Below are 20,236 nucleotides of genomic sequence, written 5' to 3'. Positions count from 1 at the left end.
CAGCAGGTGACAGTAGCTTGGTGCCTCCCAGTGTGGGCAGGGAGAGCAAAGGACACATTTTTGGTTTTTTTTTCTTTTGTTTTTGGTTTTTTTGGTGGTTTTTTTTTTTGTTTGTTTGTTTTTGGGGTTTTTTTGTTTGTTTGTTTTGGGGGTTTTTTTGTTTAAAATAAGAGAGAAGAAAAACCTGAGTGTTCTAATAGGGGAGAAAAAACCAAAATGGCAGATGAGTATATTAGCAAAAATCCAAATCTTCCTTGATATATCTGAGCTACTGATAAAATAACTGAATCCATTGTTTAAGATGGTGTCTTTGCCACATCCCGATGTGATGATGTGTTCAAACACATCATACTTCCAGGCCAAAATTCAGCTGTCACCCCTGCCCTGGCCATGCTCCTCCTACAGCCTCCCCTTCCCGGGTGTGTGGTCTCTGCTCCAGCCTTCCTCATTAGGGGAGGGAGGGCAGGAGCTTTTTGTCTCCAGCCTCTGGCAATTCCAGTGGCAGAAGCCACTCCAGTTCCAGCTGGGGCAGCAGGCAGAGCTCCTTCCGTGCTCCTTCAGACTATGCTGGAGCAGCTGTGTGACCTGACTCCTTTCCATGAGGGCTTTGCTGCCAAGAGCTGACACCACCAGCTCTGATCACTCACACCTGCTCCAGGTGGGGTCTCCCATAGAGGACCATCTCCCAGGACACACATCTTGGGCAGGTGCCCCTCTGGCTTTGTGGCCTCCTTTGCTCCCAGCCATGGAGATGCTTTCCCTGTTGAAGTTTCCTTTCTGAGACATTCCTGGTGCCCAGGACAGAGGATGGTGGAGCAGAAAATCATTAAATCATGGACTGGTATGGGTTGAAAGCAACCCTAAAGGAATGGCAGAGGAAGAACAGTGCCAACAGGCCGATTGGTTTATTGCTGGGGAGGTTTGATAGCCAGTGTCTCTGCACCCAGCTGGGACATCCTAGCAGAGACAACTCTGCCTTGCTGGATTATTTTCCATTTGAGGAATGCCCATAGAGTTCTATGGAACTGAAGCACTTGGCGGGCTGCCCATGTGGTTTTTGAAGTTGCAAAGCTTTGGACACGCCTGCTTGAAAGCGTTTTACGATGTTCTCCTCGAAGAAAGGCGAGTTCAAAGGCAGCTCCTCGGCTGGTGTGAATGGCTGAGCCCTGCCACGGCTGCTCAGGGCTGGCAGTGCTCACGTGGGCCAGGGCTGGGACCACCCTGCCGGGGCAGCACTCCTGGCGCTCTGCAAGCCCTCACAGATGTGCCAAAGGAAGTGTTGCTTTGCCTGGGTGAGGATGGATGTCCTGCCTTGGGGCCTTTGAAGCCAAGCAGTGGCTCCCGGTGTTAGCAGCCAGGGCCTTGATGAGCTCATTTTCTTGACAGGATTTGGGATTCACAGGGCTGTCCCCTGGGAAGCAGAGGGCAAGGGTAGCTCTTGGTGGGAGAACCCCAAGCTTGTGCACGGGATGAAATTTATAGTTTGTCAGAGCTGTTGTGATCCAGCTGGTCTGAGGGTCTGTACCCTGCTCACAAGAGGGACTTCACACAGATCCCCCCATGGTATCAGGAGCACGACAGGGACTGTCCCTCTCCAGCTCCAGGTGAGGAGATAGTGGGGCAGCCTCAGCAGAGCTGTAGGTGACACATGCAAGGGTTGAGTGGCAAGGGCTTGGAAACAGGAGTAGAGGCAGAAGAGTAGTTCATAAGTTTGGGCCCTGGCATGCAGGGGCACCCCTTGGGCATTCCCTCGGCATGGTGTGCCCATGGCTTTGTGCCAGCCTGCTGCTCACAGGCACCGCTGGGCAGCTGTTCCTCCACCCTCACCATTCCTCCCCACCGTTCGCTGCCTCCGGCCCATGTTCCTCCTCATTCCTCCCCCTTACCATCCGTCTCTCCCATCTCTCCATCTGTGCCATCTCTCTCTCCACAGCTGCACATCAGCAGCCAGACGCCTGCCAGCGAGGTGGTGAAGCTGGTGGTGCTGGAGATGAACGGCATCGCGCGGGACGTGCTGGGCGCCGCAGCCGCCGTCTGCTACAGCGAGGAGCAGCTGGAGCACTTCGGGCTGGTGTTCGCTGCCAACGAGAGCGAGCGGTGGCTCCCCGATGACTTCTTGCCCCTGTCCCTCCACACCAGCCAGCCCGAGGGGCGGTTCCTGGTCCGCATCAAGGAGACGTCCCCTCTGGTGCTCCAGTACGGGCCAGCGACCACCGTATGAGAGAGGAGAGCGGTGGGACAGAGCAGAGACCTCGGCTTCCAGAGAGCAGACAGCTCGTCTCTGATGCTTCCTTCTTGCACAGGCACCCTCTCATCAGGCGTCCGCGGGGTGGAATGGGATCATACTGGGTTGTGTGTTCTTTGTTTGTGCTATTTTTTAATTTTTTTTTTTAACCAAAGAGACATCAAGACTCAGTTTTTCTGACTGGAGAAGAAGAGGGTGGAGTCCAGAGACCTCAGAGCTCAGGAGGAATCTCTGCAGGAATGGAATTTTTGAAAGTAAACATTTTTAAGGAGAAACGGGGCGGGGGGGAGAGAGAGAGGAAAAATATTACAAGAAGAAGCAGCAATACTTTTTTTTTCCCTTTTTTTCTGAAAAACCTTGAAACCTTGTTTGGGATTCACTGAAGGCAAAGCCACAGAGGATTGCTGCGGAGAGCTGTGGTGTCAGTGAGGAGAGGGCAGGAGCCACAAGGACAACCCTGGGAAGGGCATTTTCCTATCTGCCCTCCTTTCACTGCACCTGGAGAAATGATTCTTGCACAAAGTTCTTGGAACAAAATTATATTAGTATTTTTATTCTGAAAAAAGTCAATAATCATTGTGCCAGAGCCACTGGAGCTGGGTAAAGGTGAAGACCCTTTGACTTGTGTCCAAGACTAAAGGAACACATGCAGCCAGCCCCCTGCACTCACAGATGTGTCAATACCACACTAGAGATTTGCTATAGAGCATCTCCTGCAATCCCCTGGGCTTCCCTGTCCCCGTGGGTGCCGTTTTGTTCTGGTGATTGTGCTTCTCTAGTCCGTCCTACAGCATGACATTTTGTTAGCCACTAGGTCTCCTGTTAACAAGGTTACTTTTCTGATCTCCTGTGGTCCATAGTAAAGAAGGCTGCTGCTGACTGCATATCACTTGTCCTTCTTGTGGCTGGGTGCGTAGCATTCCATCATCCATCTCCCAAACCAGCTCTGATTCCAAGGGCTGGGCTCCTCTTTCCCAGGAGTGTTTAGTGGGGTGCTTCCCACGCTGTGCAGCGTTACATTAACACACAAATCACGTGTGGGAGCAAAGTACTAGTCAAAAATGCTCTTCTGGGATTCGTTGCTCTGTAAGGCAGCAAGATAAGGTTGGGCGTGCCAAGGCATCACCTCCATGGGCTGGTGAAACCCCAGAGCTGTAGGGCTGGATGCCCAAGTCAGGTCCTGCAGCCTCCACTGCGGGAAGAGCACCTGGAGAGGAGCAGGGATGGCAGCGAGAGCTCACAGCTGTGTCACAGCTGGCACAAACACCGTGAGGAAGGTGCCAGGCTGGCACCCCTTGGCCAGGCGAGGCTTCTGATGCTGATGCTCCTGCAGCAGCCACCTCACTGTCCTTCCCCTGGCACAGAGGGACCAGGGCTGGGCAGCAGCCCCCACTGGGTGCCAGGGAGCAGGAGGGGCTCTGGGGGCAGCCATGAGGGTCGGCTGTCACTCCACAGAGGTTCCTCATTCCTCGCCTTGTGGCCACCAGTGTGGCACAGGCAGGAATACATCCCAGCACGAACCCTTCCTGCCCCACGTCAGAGCCACTGTGGAGGGGAGGATGCTGTGCCAGCCCCTCAGCTGGTGCCAATCAACCAGCACCACACTGACGTCAGTGCAGGCACCGCCACGGGACATGGAGGCGAGCGACAAAGGAACTTGTAAAAGGCCCTTCTCCCATCTCCTCTCTCCTTTGCTTGTCTTCTGCCTCAAGTTAAAACCAATCCCACTCCCCCAGGTCAAGGAAGAAGTGGGTTGGTGAGTGCAGAGGTTCCCATGGTGTTTGTCATTATTGGGCATCCACAGGCATTGACATCCCAAAGAGGCAGGAGCTGCAGGGTGGCCCTTCCCTTTACATGTGTCACCTACTGATGCTCAGAGCCTGAGGAAAGGCACAGCTGGTGGAAAACTAAGTGCCTTTTTGAAAGTCACAGAGTGAATTCAGTGTTAGATCAGGGCTATGTACAGAAAGCTACATCTGTGTCCCTGATGCTCCTCAGCATGGAGCCATGCAACTCCTGATGCCCTTTTATTTGACCCCAGAAGGGAAGAAGCCCTCCCTTTTCCTTAAGAATTTGTTCTCCTTTCTTAGAAGTCCAGTTCCATCAAGAGAGACGGAGCCATGACCCAAAGCCAGGTGCTGCTCTTTGGGGTGGGCCTGGCACGATGTCTGCAGCTGGAGCTGCTGCCCACCCCCTGTGCAGAGCTCTGCCTCTGCAAGGGTCTCGCTGGCCCTGCAAAGATTTTCTGCAGGAGCTGCTCTGGCCATGCAGCAGCTTGGATCACCTGGCTGCAGGGAACAGTGTGGGACCTCCTCCCCTTGCTGGGGAGAGGAAGAGAGAAGGAGCTGGGGCCTGGTAGGAGCAGAGTTGGATGCAAAGTGGGAAGAGCAGGAGTTGTGGAAGAGCTTTTTCGTGGGAAGCCCCACAACCAGGGATACGGGGATGTTTGATGTCCTGATGCAACACACTCCTCACAGAATGACACAACATTTGGGGTTGGAAGGGACCTCTGGAGATCATGCAGTCCAAACCCCTGCCCAGGCAGGGTCACTTGAGCAGGTGACACAGGAATGTGTCCAGGTGAGTTTTGAATGTCTTGAGAGAGGGGAAACTCCACACCCTCCCTGGGCAGCTGTTCCAGTGCTCTGCCACCCTCCTTGGAAAGAACTTCTTCCTAATGTTGAGATGGAACTTCATGTGTTTTTGTTTATGGTCATTATTCCTTCTCCTGTTGCTGAGCTCCACTAAAAAGACTCTGGCACCATCTTCTTGGCCTTGGAGATATTTTTATGGATTGATGGGATCCCCTCTCAGTCTTCTCCAGACTAACCAGGCTCAGCCCCCTCAGTCTCTCCTCATAAGGAGGTGCTCCAGACCCTTCATCCTCTTTGTGGCCCCTACAGTACAGCATTCCTTGAAGAATGGCACTTGCAAGGTGGTTGTCTCTTTTCCTATTTTCCTTCTCTCCCTTGATGGTTTCATGGTCACATACCAATGTTTTCTTTCTGAACAGGTCGTTGAGCTTCAGACACTCTCCTGCCCTTCCCCACAGTCAAGGACAAGGCAGCAGGCTCTGTCTGTGGCAGTTTTTAAGGCTGCCATCTTGGTGCTGGGCCTTTGGGAGCCATGGTGGCTCTTTGAGGTGGTGTGACAAGGTGTTGGGTGAGGGGCAGCCAGGGCACTAAGCCCTGGCAGCACCAGGATTCAGAGTCAGCCCTGTGGGTCTCCTTGCACTGGTGCAGAGGGTTGGTGAAGGGGTTTTCTCCACGGGGACCTGGCACTCGCTCTGGCACGTGCACCATGGCACAGGCTGGGGAGGAGAATCCCCAAAGCGCCTGAGCTCAGTCCTGCTGTCTCCTGCCATGGAAGCTTTGTAGCATCTCTTTTCTCCAGTATTTCATGAACAAAGCAGGAGAGAATCCTGGAGGGCTGGGACACTGTCCCTGCACAGAGCTGTGTCACCTGGCACAGACACCACTGTCCCTGCAGTCCCTGTGTCCCCAGCCCTGCCAGACATGGGCACTGCCAGTATCCAGGCACAGACACACCTCACTGAGCCCCTTTCCAGCTCTCTCAGCCACTCCTGGTGCTTCAGACCCTTCCCCAGCTCTGTCCCCTTCCCTGGACACGCTCCAGCCCCTCAATGTCTTTCCTGTCATGAGGGGCCCAGGACTGGGTTGTGGTCCCACCAGTGCCCCAGCACAGAGGCTCTGTCCCTGCCTGGGTCCCACTGGACACACTGGCACCACCCCAACACCCTGCACACACCATCCCTGGGTTTGGTACCAGCTCTCCCTGGATAATCCCACATCCTGGAGATGTGTGTCCTTAAAAATCCCATCCAGGCTGAGGTGGGTATGAGCAGTGCTTATCTGGGAGGTGAGAAGAAGCAGGGTTTGAGGGCAGCAGTGGACCCCACAGGGGGATGCATTTCCCAGCTTCCCTTGGAGGCAGCTGACATTTTACTCTTCCAGGTGCTGTGGAGCACCAAGAGATAATGCTGCAGAATAATTTGTACTTTTGGAAGGTTTTTTGTCTGTCATTGTCATTCCATCACTAAGAGCACAAAAATGCAGATCAATGTGTTGGTTTTTGCTCCTGGGCACAGTGAAACAAAGTATGAACCTGTCTGAGTGGACAAACGGGTCTTCTCCCTTCACTTGGAGGTAGGCCCAGGTCCAGAATCACAGCAGGGGAAAACCAGAGTACCTCCATGCAGCGTAATGGGAATGTGTTCACTTCCATTGCCAGAGGAGCCGGGCCTCAGTGGTATTCTGCTCATGTCGTATGAATTCATAGAAATAAACCCAAATTGTGACACTGAATTTTCTGCCCAAAATCAGGAGCTTGTTGGCGTCAATTCTGAAGTATCTGATTTGCTTTCCTCCTGTCCAAAAGGGAGGGAGTTGCTCAGTTTATCAGATATCAAAGTTTGAAGTTTGCTCTTTTTTTTTTTTTTTTTTTTTTTTTTTTTTTTTGCCTGGGACCCTTCTTCTCTCCTTTGTTCTGGTTGTAGGGGATGGCTGAGGAGCTGCTGCAATCGCCACAGACATTAGATGTTCTGAGCCTGCCCCACTGAAGGCAGTGAAAGCCTTTCTCCCCTCAAGCAGGAGGTGAGGACATGAGCAAGACCCATCCCAGCCATCCAGAACAGCGTGGAAGTTCCAGGGCTGTCCCAGCACATGCAATTACTCAGCTGATTAGTTCTCCATCTGTAGGAACTCTGTTCCCCCTGTGCAGTGTCAGGGACTGTTCCCGTGGAGCTCATGAATGGCGTTGCTGTGTAATTGCAAGGGGGTGTGATGGGATTCATGCTGGTGAATCAAGGGGCTGCAGGGTGCCCACACTTTCCATCCCCTGCCCAGATGCCCACAGAAGATGCATCTCTGCTGAGCAAAACCCCTTTGGCCTGAGGCTCGTGTCCAGGAGCCTTTGCTCAGGATCCCAGTCTTCCCTGGGAAACCACACTGGTCTGCTCTGGGCGCTGTGGGCAAAACCACTTCCCATGTGGAACCAGGCTGGGCAGCACAGATCTTAGAGCAAGACTGCAATTTCCCAACCACAAAGACACTTGGTCTGGAGGAGATGAGAGTCGAGGTAACACTAGCACATCGGAAAGCTCCGGATGACTTTGGTGTGTCTAGGATTTTTTGGCTTGAGGTTCTCCAAACCCATGTACTGACCAGGCAGGAAACAGCTCTTTCCATCCCAAGAAAATTCCTGGGACACAGGGAAGTCCTCTTCTAAAATGTGAAAACAGGAACTGAGAATACAAAGATACAAATTCATGAGGAAGCAGTAGTGCATTATTTTATTTTATTTCCACTTAAAAGGAAAAGCAAACCAGAGTGGTTTTTTAACCAAACTCACTTTCACTGAAAAACCAAAACATAGAAACAAACCAGTGACTATCTACAAGTTTATTCTAACTCAAGAATTTTGGAAGATACCTTCTGTTGAAACCAAAAATCCTTGATGAACGTTTATACTATATGTATAAAATTGCATTTTTTGGTGGGAAGAAAAAAGAAAAATGCAACAGATAATATGTTAAGATAATGAAGTATTCCCTCAAACCCAAGCTTAATGCCATAGATCATAAACCACATGCTCAAATCTGAGTGTGCACTTTGCTGTCTCAGACTTCAAAGAACATTTGAAGATGCAAATGTGCTTGTCCTGAAGTAGTTTAATTTGATCTGCACATGAAGATAGCAACAAAATATGATTCTGCTCTTCTTTCTTTGAGAGTTTTTAAATGGATGGATTGCAGTCCTCGACTTCACAGACTCACAGAATGATTTGGGTTGGAAGGAACTTGCAAGATCACCTCCTTCCACCCCCTGCCATGTCCAGGGACACCTCCCACTGTCCCAGGTAGCTCCAAGCCCCAATGTCCACCCTGGACAATTCCAGGGATCCAGGGGCAGCCACAGCTGCTCTGGGCACCCTCCCAGGGAACAATTCCTTCCCAACATCCCCTCTATCCCTTGTCCAGTCCCTCCATCCCTTGCCCCCAGTCCCTCTCCAGCTCTCCTGGACCCGCTTTAAGCCCTGGAAGGGGCTCTGAGGTCTCCCTAGAGCCTTCTCTCTGTGAACCCCCCCAGCTCTCCCACCCTGGCTCGAAAGCAGAGGGAGTCCAGCCTTTATAGCATCTCCATGGCCTCCTCTGGAGTTGTTCCAGCAGTTCCATGTCCTTATGCCAAGGACCCCAGATCTGGAGGCAGCTCTGTAGAGGTGAAGATGTAGCCCAGGACACAGTTGGCTTTCTGGGCTGCGAGCACATGTCCAGCCTCTCATCCATCAGTTTCCCCACCTCCCACTTGTCTCAGCCCCCAGGACATCTCAGGTTGGGCCTGGCTGCTCAGCTCCTCCATCAAGGTGCTGTTTGCTGTGGCAGGAATAGCTGTGCACATTGCTCTGGACCCAGCCACATTCCTCTCTCCACAAAAGCCCTGTGTGGAGCCAGCCACAGCCAAACCACAACAGAGCCCTCTGCAAACCAATGTCCTGGCTCCTGCTTGCAGTTGAACAGGACCTGTCACCATGCTGGTATCAGTGAACGTGACTCCCGGTGGTTTCCCTTAACACAGCTGCTTTCCAAAAATGCCTCAACATTGGAAAATAAATGCCCTGGGTGTCAGGTCGTGGAAATCCATCCCACTGAGCACCTGGCCACACTGCATAGAGAAGGAGGCAGAGAAAGGTGAAGTGTCCTGGAAAGGATTGGAATGTGTGCTGTTGTTCACAGGCAAGTGTTGTGGTGGGACAGAGCACTGGGAGGCGTTAGGCCCAAAGTGCTCTGATATTCATTACTCCCAGTCCCAGCACTGCTGTTCCTGCTCCTCCAAGAGCCGCACACTCAGTAAATGATCTGTATTAAGAACAAACCTGGCCTGGTGCCATCCACTGGTGCAGAGCTCAGCAGGTTGGAGGTTTCTGTACAGGAGCACGGCAGAGATGAAGTCCATGCTGGATTGTCACTCTTGTAAAGGTTTGCCCTGCAATGTCACCAGCAAACTGGAACCAGGTGCCAAAGTCTGCTAAATTTATCTTAAAGGATGTGGGAAATGAACTGCTGATTATAGATCCATGTATCTGGATCTGTGCTGAGGCCCTGGCACAGGGTGCCCACAGAAGCTGTGGCTGCCCCAGGATCCCTGGCAGTGCCCGAGGCCAGGCTGGACAAGGCTTGGAGCAACCTGGGATAGTGGAAGGTGTCCCTGCCTGTGGCAGGGGGTGGAACAAAATGAGCTTTAAGGTCCCTTCCAACCCCAACCAATCTGTGGTTCCATGATTCTATGGTATCTTTAAAGAATAGGTCCCTTGGGTGACATTTAGTAGAACAGCCCCAATTACCATATGTGTTTGGGCACAGAACCAAGGGAGGGAGAATATTCCAAGGTCCCCCTGTTATCCCTGTAAAACATGACTCTGGATCCCCCTCCCAGGCTGGCAGACAGCCCCTGGCCATTCCCAATTTATCCTCTCACAGGAGCTGCCTGGTCCTGCCACCTTGGCTGTTGCAAGCACCAAGTGAGACACCATGGTGAGGTGGTGGTGCCCAGCACACCCTGACCAGGAAGGAGCATGGGAAGAGAGAGGTGGATGGGCCTGCACGGTGGGACCCCGTGCTGCCAGGTTTCACCAGGGGGTTCAGATTTGTTGATGCCTAACAAAGGGGAAGAGCCTGTGGTGGGGTCAGCAGTCTAGGCTGAGCACTCAGTGTGGATTATCAGTGCACCCAAGCTCTCACAGGGATTTCAATCCCATGTTTCATTGGCTTGACTGAAAATGGAAACATACCTTTTTGCCCCAGGCTGAAATACAAATATTTGTACCGAGTCTGGGACTGGCTGGCTCAGAGCCAGCTTGTGCCATTACTGCCATGCAAGCAGAGATGGAATTCTGCTAGCAGAAGGCTGTGGTCCCTTCTGGTCACCCCTGAGGACACAAGGCTGTTCATGACCATGCAGACAGGCAGTTTGCACACTGCCAGGGGCTGGGATTCCTGGATGCCCACAGTTTAAGTAAATTAGAGGGAGATGATACAATGGAGAGTCTCTAAGAAACACCAATCTGGACAATTTTGTAGTGATGTTTCCTTCCAGATGTCTTTCCCAACCTTCTTGCTTTGCTGGGTTAACTGAAGGCCAGGTCTCATCGAAGTCAACTGGAGAGCTGCCCTCGGCACTGGTGGGAGCAGGCTGCCAGGCCAGGGGAGGTGATTTGCCACTGCAGCCAATTCCTCTCCCAGCAAGTGCACAGGCAGCAGGTCCCCCCATGGCTTGGGTGCTGGTTTTGGGTCTGGGTGGTGATCAGGAGCTGAACAAGGACACTCACTCCCTCCGTTGGCGGCTATCACCCATTTGCATGTGTGGCTGGTACAGGACAAACCAAGGCTTTTTGATTTGTCATCGATTCTGGGTGACTTCACAAGGCCAAACTCTCTTGCGCTGTCATCCTCTGGCTGGAAGTGGCTTTGAACGGGTGTTTAATGAAGATGTTAATTGAAAGCACGTGGGGAGGAATTTGAGCTGCTCTGAGCTGTCTTGGAGCTCCTCAGATCCCAGAGCCATCATCCCCTTCAAAACAGAACAGAAGAAGAGTTATTACAAAACAAATCATGTTTGTATAGGCGCTTAAAAAAATAGTCCTCTCCAGCTCTGTTAAGCTCATGTTACTGGCAGGGCTGAGCTGGAGAGACCATGTGGGCCATTGAATGCCTTCAGCAAATTAAAGCAGCATCCAAAGGAGAAACAAGGCACTGCTGTCCAGATCCTGTCCAGACTGCAGCAAGATGCAGCGCGATGGCCGGCAGCCGCAGGTCCCGCTCTGCTTGGCCAGGGGCCCGTTCCTGGAAATGTCCATCCCCAGTGCAAGAGGCACTTCTGCCCCCTGGGAGCCCCCTGGCAGTTGAGGGCCCTCAGCCCCGGTGCTTTGGGGAGCTGGAGGCTGCTCAGCGCTCAGCCCCAGGTGTTCTGGCAGCCGTGGCTCGGGCAGACTCTGTGCCCGGAGGAGCCGCAGCTCCGTCCGTCCTTCCCAACGTGCATTTTCTCTCAGCTGAGGGTGCGCATCCCGCTCTGGCCACAGATGGAGAGGTCCTCTTCCCAACAGATCTGGGGCTGCCTACTGGCCACCAACTGTGACCCTGCTGCTCTCCTCCATGATTTTGTGTCAAAGGTGCTCCTGTTCCTCACCTGGTCCAAGTTTTCCACCCCCATTTTGCGACCCAGCACACTGCAGGGAGACTGGGCAGCATGCAATATTTTGAGACCTCTCCCCGTCCGACAAATTGGATTGGAGTTGGCTGGTGGACTGAGAAGTTATTAGGAACAGACACCCCCAGACAATGTGATTGCACAAGCTTCATTTCCTTAGAAAAGCAGGCCAACAGCGCAGGAGTCTGTCAGTAAACATGTTGATTCCAGGGTCTTTTCGGTGCTGCTCGCAGGAAGGAGCACAGTGCTGGCGCCCGGCCTGCACCTCCAAATGCTGCCTCTCGCTCGGGGATGCCTGGACACAGCTCATCTGTCAGGGGATTGGCAGTGTTGGAGTGGAGAGTGTGTTACCGTGCCTCTTGGCAATTGCCAACAGCTGAAATCTGTCCCAAGGCAGGCAGGGTGGACAATGTGGGGTGAGCCACCGACTGCTCTGGGGTACCCTGGGCACCAGAAGCGTTAGACTCCACCACTGCCCAGAAGGGGCTGAGAACACCATGGTGTTTGTATCCAGGGCCATCCACACTCAGAAAGGTGCAGGAGGATGAAATGTCCCCATGGTGTATGGTCCCTACAGCCCAGCGTCTCTGGATTCCAGCTTCCCTTCTGGCTGGTACTACTCAGCTGGGTACCTTGGGGCTTTCCTTCACCCTTTCTTTCACCAGACACTTATCCCTGTGCTTCCCAGCCCCTGGAGCCTCTGAAGCCAGGCTGAAGGAAGATCTCTTGCAACACTGGAATGCTCTGCAGTCATTACCTCCCTCCCTAGAAATTTTTGGGGTCAGAGGACATAAGTCTCAGTAATCGTCCAACAACGTCAATGGAGCTCCGTTGATTTACACCAGCTGAGGATCAAACCCCTCCCTTTCCTCTCCCATATTTAAGATATTTTCCAGACTTCAGACATATACAGAGGAGGGAGTTGATGGCTTCTGGGCTGTTGAAGAGGTTCCAGCTTTGGTCCTGGACCGGAGTAACAAGAATAAGGTGGCTACCTTGGCTCCTGTCTCTGCATAGAAAAGCTGTGCTCCTGCAGTGTGCTGGCCCTCGAGCTGGCAGACTGGCTGGGCAGGCATTAGTGAGCCCACATGTCCTGAAGGTCTCTTCAGGCTGAGATGTGGCTCTGTCACCATTTCTCTCATGGGCAGCACAAGCATGGCCAGCACAAAATGCCATCGCTGCTCCATAGTGCGCTATGGACCCCACAACTTCAGTTCCTCATTTCTGCAGCCACAACAAAATCCAGCCCACTGAAACCCTGCATGATCCACCTCGGGCCTCAATACATCCCTCCTCAAGCCTTTGCCAAGCAGGACATCACTGCCACAGGGCCACCAGAGTTGGAGCAGTTCTGCTGAGTTCAGAATGCATCACCAGGGACCAGAAAACTCAGACACCTTGAACACAGCCCCGTCTAACTGCAAGGAAAAAAATACCCATGAGTCTTGAGGCAGTCTCAGTTTCGATAACAGTGACAGTCTGTAACAGTGAAAGTTCATTCTGAGCCCAATGTTTTGGTCTGGGCAGCTGGGCCAGTCCTGAGGGGAAGCGCCTTTAATATTGCTGATAGCTGGATCCAATTTATAAGGCGCTCAGCAGAGACAATCATCAGGGAAGGAGACAAATAATCTTCAGGCAATTAAATTTAATTGTTCCATCTGAAGATTATTTATCTCCCTGCCTGATGAATGTCTCCTCGAAGCGCCTAATAAATTGGATCCAGCTATCACTGATAGTGGCTGCTTTTCCCTTGCAGCGGCAAAGGGTGTGGAGAGCAGAGCAGCGCTCAGCTCTGTGTGTTGCTTAAGATCTGTCACCTCAGAACATTTTTTTAGCAGACTTGAAAGTGTCCACAAGATTTATCAATACTCAGCTCTGGTGCAGAGAGCTTGGCAGTCCTGGGTCATGTGAAAACTCCCAGACCAAGGGACTGGGTGGAACAAGATTCTCTTTGGATCTCATGAATTGAGCTATAATGTGAGGCATCAGTGAAGATTTGTAAGTCTCTCTGTCTGTCTGTCTCTGCTTCATCAGCTTCTGGTCTGGCTGTTTCTGGAAAGGGATGGGGAGGAGGTGGGGGAGGAAACCCCACTGGCAGGAGGTGGGTGAGAGGTGATGTGCTACAGCCCAGGATTTCGGACCAGGGTCTCCCGTGGGATCATGGAGCATGGCATCACTCCTGGAAATCCCCCCAGCTTCTCCATCCCTGCCAGGGAACACCTCAAACCTGGAGCAGGTCGGTTTAGAGCTGGCACAAGACCTGTTTCTTTTATCCAGCTTCTCTTTCCACTGCAAACCCCGGGCGTGCCTCTGCTGGTTTGTGGCCCATGGGGAAATGGGTCTGCCCTGCATGGAGGGCACAAGACAGACCAACAGACACAGGTGAATTAAAGTGAAGGAAGTCTCAGACAGCAGTGTGGTCAGGAAACCTGATCAGGAAGGGGGAAGAGGAGTGAGGAGCATGTGGAGCCCTTCTCTCCAGGGACAAAGAGCAGCAGTGGAGCAGGTTTGGCTCTGCACTGGTCTGATTGCAGGAGACAGGATGAGGAATCTTTGTTCACCATCATTACCCACCTGGACAGTGAATTACATCTGTGGTCAGAGAATCATAGAAGTGCTAAGATGGGAAAAGCCCTCCAAGATAATCAAGTCCAACCCTCAACCCAGCACTGCCAAGTCCAGCACTGAACCATGTCCCCCTGCTGCCAGAGCTCCTCATAGACAGGGCACTGGAACTGCGAATCCCTGCCCTGCCTGCAGCCCCTTATCAGAATGGATTGCAGGCTGGGAACAACAGTAAAGTCTTGGGAGTCTGTGGGTGTTCTGAGGGACTGTGCATTTCTGAAATTGTGTCTCTATTCACCATCCAAACGTCAAATAGTTCAGTAGTATTTAATTAGCATACAATAACTGTCCCATTGAATTTGATCGAATACATAATTTTGGAATGCTATTTACAGTGCTAGTTTTCTTACAGAAATCCATGTGTCAGAGTTTTATCCATTATTATGGTCTTTAAAATAGGCAGATGTGCCTTTCATGGCCAACTGCATGCTTTATTAATGGGCTAGAACTATCAGATGTATTGTAAATCACAGGACACAGCCACCAGTCTGCTGCTTCTCTGCTCCAGGGTCCCAAGGCAAGGCAGATTAATTGCCTGAGCAGCTCGCACAGAGAAGTGGGGCTCGTGCTCACTTCCCTGCTCTCAGAGCAGGTTCTCCTGACCACTGGCAGCCCTCTCTGTCCTGTCATCACTGCCTCTGCTCCTGGCCACAAACCTGGCATGCAAACCTCCAGCTGGCACATGCAAACCTTCACATTTATATATAGATAATAAAATTAACATGGGCTGCTCTGCTCCTCCAATTCCCTCTTTTCTCTCCTCTGGTTCATCTTTCACCTGCCCCTCTCCTCTCCACCTCGAAAGTCAAGGGCAGGAGCAGGGAACCTGGGACCTCTCCAACAGAGCCAAATTCCCCAGGTCCCTTTTTTATTGAAGCCCTCACACGTTGCACACATTGCACACAAACACATCCTGTCTCACTCAAGCCAACAGAGCAGCATCTCCATTAGAATATTCACTAACAATTCAAATGACCTCTTTTGATGGGATTGGACATACTGCATGGGTGATTGCTCCATAGGAAATAACCTGGAAAGGCAGAGGAGGAACCTGTTGAAGGTGAAAGCTGGAGTCAGGCTAAAGGTTTAGTTGAAAAGCTCTTGACAAAGCCACACTGGCCACAGTCAGACCCACCCAGGGAACCCCAGGGCTAATGAGGGAGGGCCCATTGTCTGAGTGACAGAACTGTGCCCAAGGACATCCCAACCAAAGGCTCAGTACAACATTTCCATCTTCCTGGCAGGGCTGGCTCTTGGCAGGAGCAGCCTCTTGCCCTCCATGATCTCCCCAGGGATGCTCCCAGCAGCCATTCCCAAGCCAGTGGCTCTGCTGCTCTGCTCCAGCTTGAGTTGTCCCTGTGGAAGCACCAGAAGAGCACCCAGATCCTCTTCTGCAGACAAGCCTGGCATGTTTGACACAGGGCTGTGACAAAAACACCCTCTGGCTGCTATCAGGGAGCACAGCCAGGGGCCAGCCTCACCAAAGAGGTAAGCTGCAGCACCACACACATCTAGCCCTTGGCAGGACACTGTCTATGATCGCATTTTTCTGGATGGGGAATGAGTCCAGCCTTTGAGGGCTGTCCCTGAATCAGGCGTGGAGACCCTCACTCGGCCCAGGAAGGTGATCTCCAGCTTTGAGAGGTGTGAAGGATCAGCCTTTGGCTCCTGCCTGCAGCTTCCCCAGAGCATCCATGGGCAGGAAAGGGGATGGGAGAAGGCTGGAGGAGGCTGGAAAGCACTCAGAGATTTGGGAATAGCAGGACCATGGGCAATGGGAGACATGGTGGGTGCGGACGAGAAAGGCAGCAAGGAGGAGGGAACACAGGATTGTGCATCTCTGCTTTGTGCATCTGTAATGATGATAGCACTGGATATGAGCACAATGCAAAAATCCTGGATCTGTGTAATACTCCACTGGGGACAGATGTCCTGCCTTGTTTTGTACATTGTAAATGCAGTACTGGTCCCAAACCCAAATGATTCCCCACATCCAGCATTGTCCCCCCTCCCATCAGCTGCAAATGACACAGATGGCTGGAAAAAAAGAATAGTTATTTTAAAAAACAAAAATAAAAACAAAACAAAAAAACCCACCCACCCCAACACTGTTATTTCTGCATTTTTTCTGTGTGAGGACACTTCCTTCCTTCCATGAGAAATCAATCCACTACCGAAGTGTTAACCACTTCCCAGCCATCTCCTCCAAGCAAGGTAAAGTTGTGCTGGTCCCTGGCAAGCCTAGCACCTGGCCATACCCCAGGCTGCCCCCAGCTCCTGAATCACCCCTTATTCCCTGAGAAGAGGGATGGAGGGGGCTGGTGTCACTGCCAAAGTCATGGGAGCCTTCAGGAGGTGCGTGGGCGGCTGGAGGTGCTGGATGGACGAGGCTCCAGCCGTGCAGCAGAGCAGGAGAGGGTGATGGACCTCAGCCCAGCTGTCTGAGCAGTTGGACTCCCAGTGGATCAGGAGCAGGATGAGTCCTTGGCTGGGACAGGAGCAGCTCGGTGGGACTGGAGGCCAGCAGACCACGTCCTCGTGGGACCGCAGTGCGCTGGAAGGACAAAGCTCCTGCCGTGCCAGGGACCTGCTCCAGCCTGGGGGCTCCTCTCATGGCCTCACCCACACAGCAGACCCTGAGACAGACTTTGGGGCCTCCTGTCAGATGTGTTTAGGAGCTTGAGCAGGGATGTGGGGTGCAGAGCACGCTTGGACGCTCTGCGCTCAGTGCTTGCTGGTGCAAGTCCACAAGCAAGGGTTGTGCTGCTCACTGGGGTCTCAGAGTTCCTTTGGCCATACCCCAAGAAATTTCAACTCTCTGCTGAACATTCAGTCTGCCACCTGTAGAAGGGCCTCCAACAAGGATCCCTTGCCTTGGATAAGTTGGTTTCCATGTGAGGAGGAAGCCCAGATGTGCAGAGCGGTGCAGGCTCCTCCGCAAGGCCTGCAGCGCTGGTGTGGGGATGTAACCCCAGCCAAGATCAGGACAGCCAGGCAGGGCCAGGAGCTGCATAGAAGGGATGAGATGATGTGATGCCATGGGTGAGCAAGGCCAAGGGGCAGTCAGAGCAACTGGTGCCCCAGGGGCAGAGGCATCCAGCAGGATGTGTGGGCAGTGCCAGCAGTGCTGTGATGAGGGGTCTCCTGCACAGCGAGGAGCAGGGAGGAACCAGGAAAGGTCCACCAACACACACAGCACATCCAATGTCAATTCCAAACTTCTCCATTGGAAGAGCAGTGTGAAAACAAAGTGTTCCCTCCGGCTTTGAAGAGCCAGCTCATGATTCAGGGGAGAAGAACAGATCCCCCTGTCATCCTGGAGCTGTGGGGAAGTGGAGAGAGGATCTCAGCCCTTAGGTCCTCCTTGGATTGCCCACAGTGGGGATAGGACACCTCAGCATGTGAATAACAAGCAGTTTGCTTCCATGGGACCCCGGAGGTGGTGCTGCTTGGGGAGCAGAAGTTCTGTGACCCCCAAGCCCAAGAGCTGCTGCTCTGTGCTCTGAGGTATCAGGTGGTGACAGCCTGGGCTGGCCCAGGCGCAGGGGACATGTTCCTCCCAAATGTCTCCTGACACCATTTCATAGGAAACTCCAGGAAAATACTTTAATTTTGCAGGTGGAAGAGCAGTTGTCAAAGGGCTGCTGCCTGCAGAGTCCTCAGCCCCTGCAGGAGGCTGTGCACAGGAACCCCACAATGGCAGAGATCCAGGTGGAGGAAACCCCACTGAGCTTCCTCTGGTGCCCAGAGGGAGCCAAGGGATGCTCAGGGGATGATCTGGGCAGAGAGGTGGGAATGGAGAGTGCTGCAGGACCCTCCCAGCCGGCCATCCCAGCTGGGCCATGTGCAGCTGCCTTGGGGAGATCCCTGTGCAGGGAGAGCTCCCTCAGCAGTCCCACGTCCTGTCCCCCACAGCTGCCCTTGGAGCACTGCCTTGGCCAAAGGAATGGCATCTCTGGCTGGCTGTCCCTTGGAAGGTTGTGGGAAATGGGAGAGGACAGGGAGTTTGTGAGGAGCAGCCTGGCTGCGGGGATGAGTGGGGATCAGGAGGGATCAAGGCAGGCTTGGGACGAGGCGGCTGGGAGGAGTGAGGCAGGAGCTGTGTGATCCCAGCTGAGGAGGGGCTCCAGACCATGGGACAGAGCCCAGGGGTCACGAGCTGGAGCTGCTGCAGGGCTGGGGGGGCTGGGGGCCACAGCCCGAGGTGCACTCAGGGGCTTTGTGTGCACAGCCCGCACAACAGCTGCCGACAGTATGGTTGGCTCCAAAGCTGGTGTTGACAGTCCTTCACTTTTATGGGAACTAAATTTACCCAGAGCCCCGCAAAAAAAAAAAAAAAAAATGGAGGGGTTGGAATTAAAATAAATTGCAGCAAGAAGCAGCACCAGCATCTGCTGCTTTGTGGTGCAGTGGTGCAGTCTGGGTTACAGAGAAGGGAGGAGAAGTCCTCGAAAGGGAGTAGCATTGGTGTTTACTGCAGCCCCAAAACATCCCCCATTTGTGAGCTGTGTGTTTCCACCGTGTTGCCTCAAGAATGTTTGACATCCAAGATGCCAAAGAAATGTACCCGCTGGGTGTAAGTGAAAGCCCAGGGGTTTCCTTCCAGTGGGTTAGTGGGGGTTTGCCAGTGTATAGGGGCAATTATGCTCTGTGTTGTTATCACAGAGGAGCTCTACCAGAGCAGAGAAACTCTGACAGGAAAAAGTTGTGAGGGTATTTGAAGCTTTTACCTCCTTCCTTTTCAGATATCCTAGAACTTTTGCTTAAATTTTTAATTATTCTTTCACGTCTTTTCTCTTTCCTCCTATCTTCTCAGGCCACAGGTGGGCATAGTGGTATTGATGCTTTCCTTTGGGTGGTTTGGTTCTGTATTTGGTGTCTCATCTTCTCCAGATGTGAGGCAGCAGACCCAACACACAAAAGATGGGATTCTCTCTCTGGCTGGCTGCAAAGAATTCCAGGCTGGGCTTCAAAGGGGTCCTTTTAAAGGTGGAGATGCTCTGGAAGACTCTCTACCAATGAGAAGTGTGCTGTGCCATGTGGGCACATCTGCCAACACTGTGAGTGCAGAGAGATAGAGCTGCACCCCCGAGTGCTGCACCCCCGAGTGCTGCACCCCCGAGTGCTGCAGGCTCCTGTTTCCATCAGCAAGGGGGACAGCGTGGGCAAGCTGGGGCACCCCAACACCTGCGCTCCCCAGGCACGCTCCGCCCAGCTGCTGCCGAGGGATGGCCTTTGTCCAGGGGGCTGGGAGGAGCAGGAGTGTTTCCAGGTCACCGTGGGGCTGGTGCCGGCTTGGCACAGCCAGGAGCGGGTCCTGGCAGGATCATCCTCTCCAGGGCAGGAGCTGCTGCAGCACCGCCCAGCTCCTGAGGGTCTGCAAGCACCTCTGCAACAACACAGGCTAGACCAGGACTGTCTTCAGAAGATGAAGAAACATCCTTATTTTTAAATACCACCACACTTTCATGGGTGTTTAACACTGCAAACAAACTGTGCAGCCAGGCTTTGCAGAGGCTGCTGGTCACAGGGCTGCCGGCACACGCTGCTCCTGGCTCTGTGCTTACACTGGTGCCCAAACAGAGCAGTGGAGGAAAAGGTTTTAATGGCTTTGCGTGTGACAGGAGCGGAAGAAAACCAGCACAAGTGGGCACAGATTTTCAAAGTTCAGGAGAATGCTATTTTTAGCTGCCTTCTGTCTCATTTTTCCAGATGACAAGTGCGCTGCTCTCTCTAAAAATTGACTTCTTCTTGTGTGTTTTTGGGTTGATCCCTAATTTTTTAATTAAAAAGAAGATGCTGAAAACAATTACTCACTTTTTAAAAATTGGAGCCAGCAGTTTCTTTTGCTTCGTTCAGCTGTGATGTGACCAAGGCCAGAAGTTATGTTCTGGGTGGAGGCTGGAAACCAGGGTGGTTGGCACTGATGTGGCATTTAGTGGGTGTGTAAAATGAGTGAAAATTATACCAATCAGTGAGTTATTCTCTGAGGAGGAAGCACAGCCTCTGAGATGAGCTCTGAAGTCGATAGGAAACGCTGTCCATCCCACCAGCACTGGACTGCACTGGGGACCCAGCTCCCAATGCATGAGAGCTTATCCAGCCTGCAGTCACTGCTCCTGCTCCATGTGCTCCTCTTGCAGGC

General features: G+C 52.7%; 1 protein-coding gene across 5 annotated transcripts in view; it reads left to right on the top strand.

Moving 5' to 3' along the window:
* LOC102036376 (ankyrin repeat and fibronectin type-III domain-containing protein 1-like) overlaps positions 1-3,129 on the top strand; it is a 177,781-nt gene extending 174,652 nt beyond the window's left edge. For all 5 annotated transcript variants that reach the window (XM_031060504.1, XM_031060503.1, XM_031060506.1 and 2 more), the window contains one exon: positions 1,934-3,129. In XM_031060504.1, coding sequence (XP_030916364.1) covers positions 1,934-2,221 — 288 coding nt within the window. In that variant the 3' untranslated portion in view covers positions 2,222-3,129. The remainder of the gene's footprint in view (positions 1-1,933) is intronic.
* Positions 3,130-20,236: the final 17,107 nt, after the last annotated feature.

The sequence above is a fragment of the Geospiza fortis genome, unplaced genomic scaffold (genome assembly GCF_000277835.1).
Source record: "Geospiza fortis unplaced genomic scaffold, GeoFor_1.0 scaffold114, whole genome shotgun sequence".
Classification (NCBI taxonomy): Eukaryota; Metazoa; Chordata; class Aves; order Passeriformes; family Thraupidae; genus Geospiza; species Geospiza fortis.
Note: the sequence above shows the minus strand (reverse complement) of the source record. Positions and strands in the feature narration are given on the sequence as shown.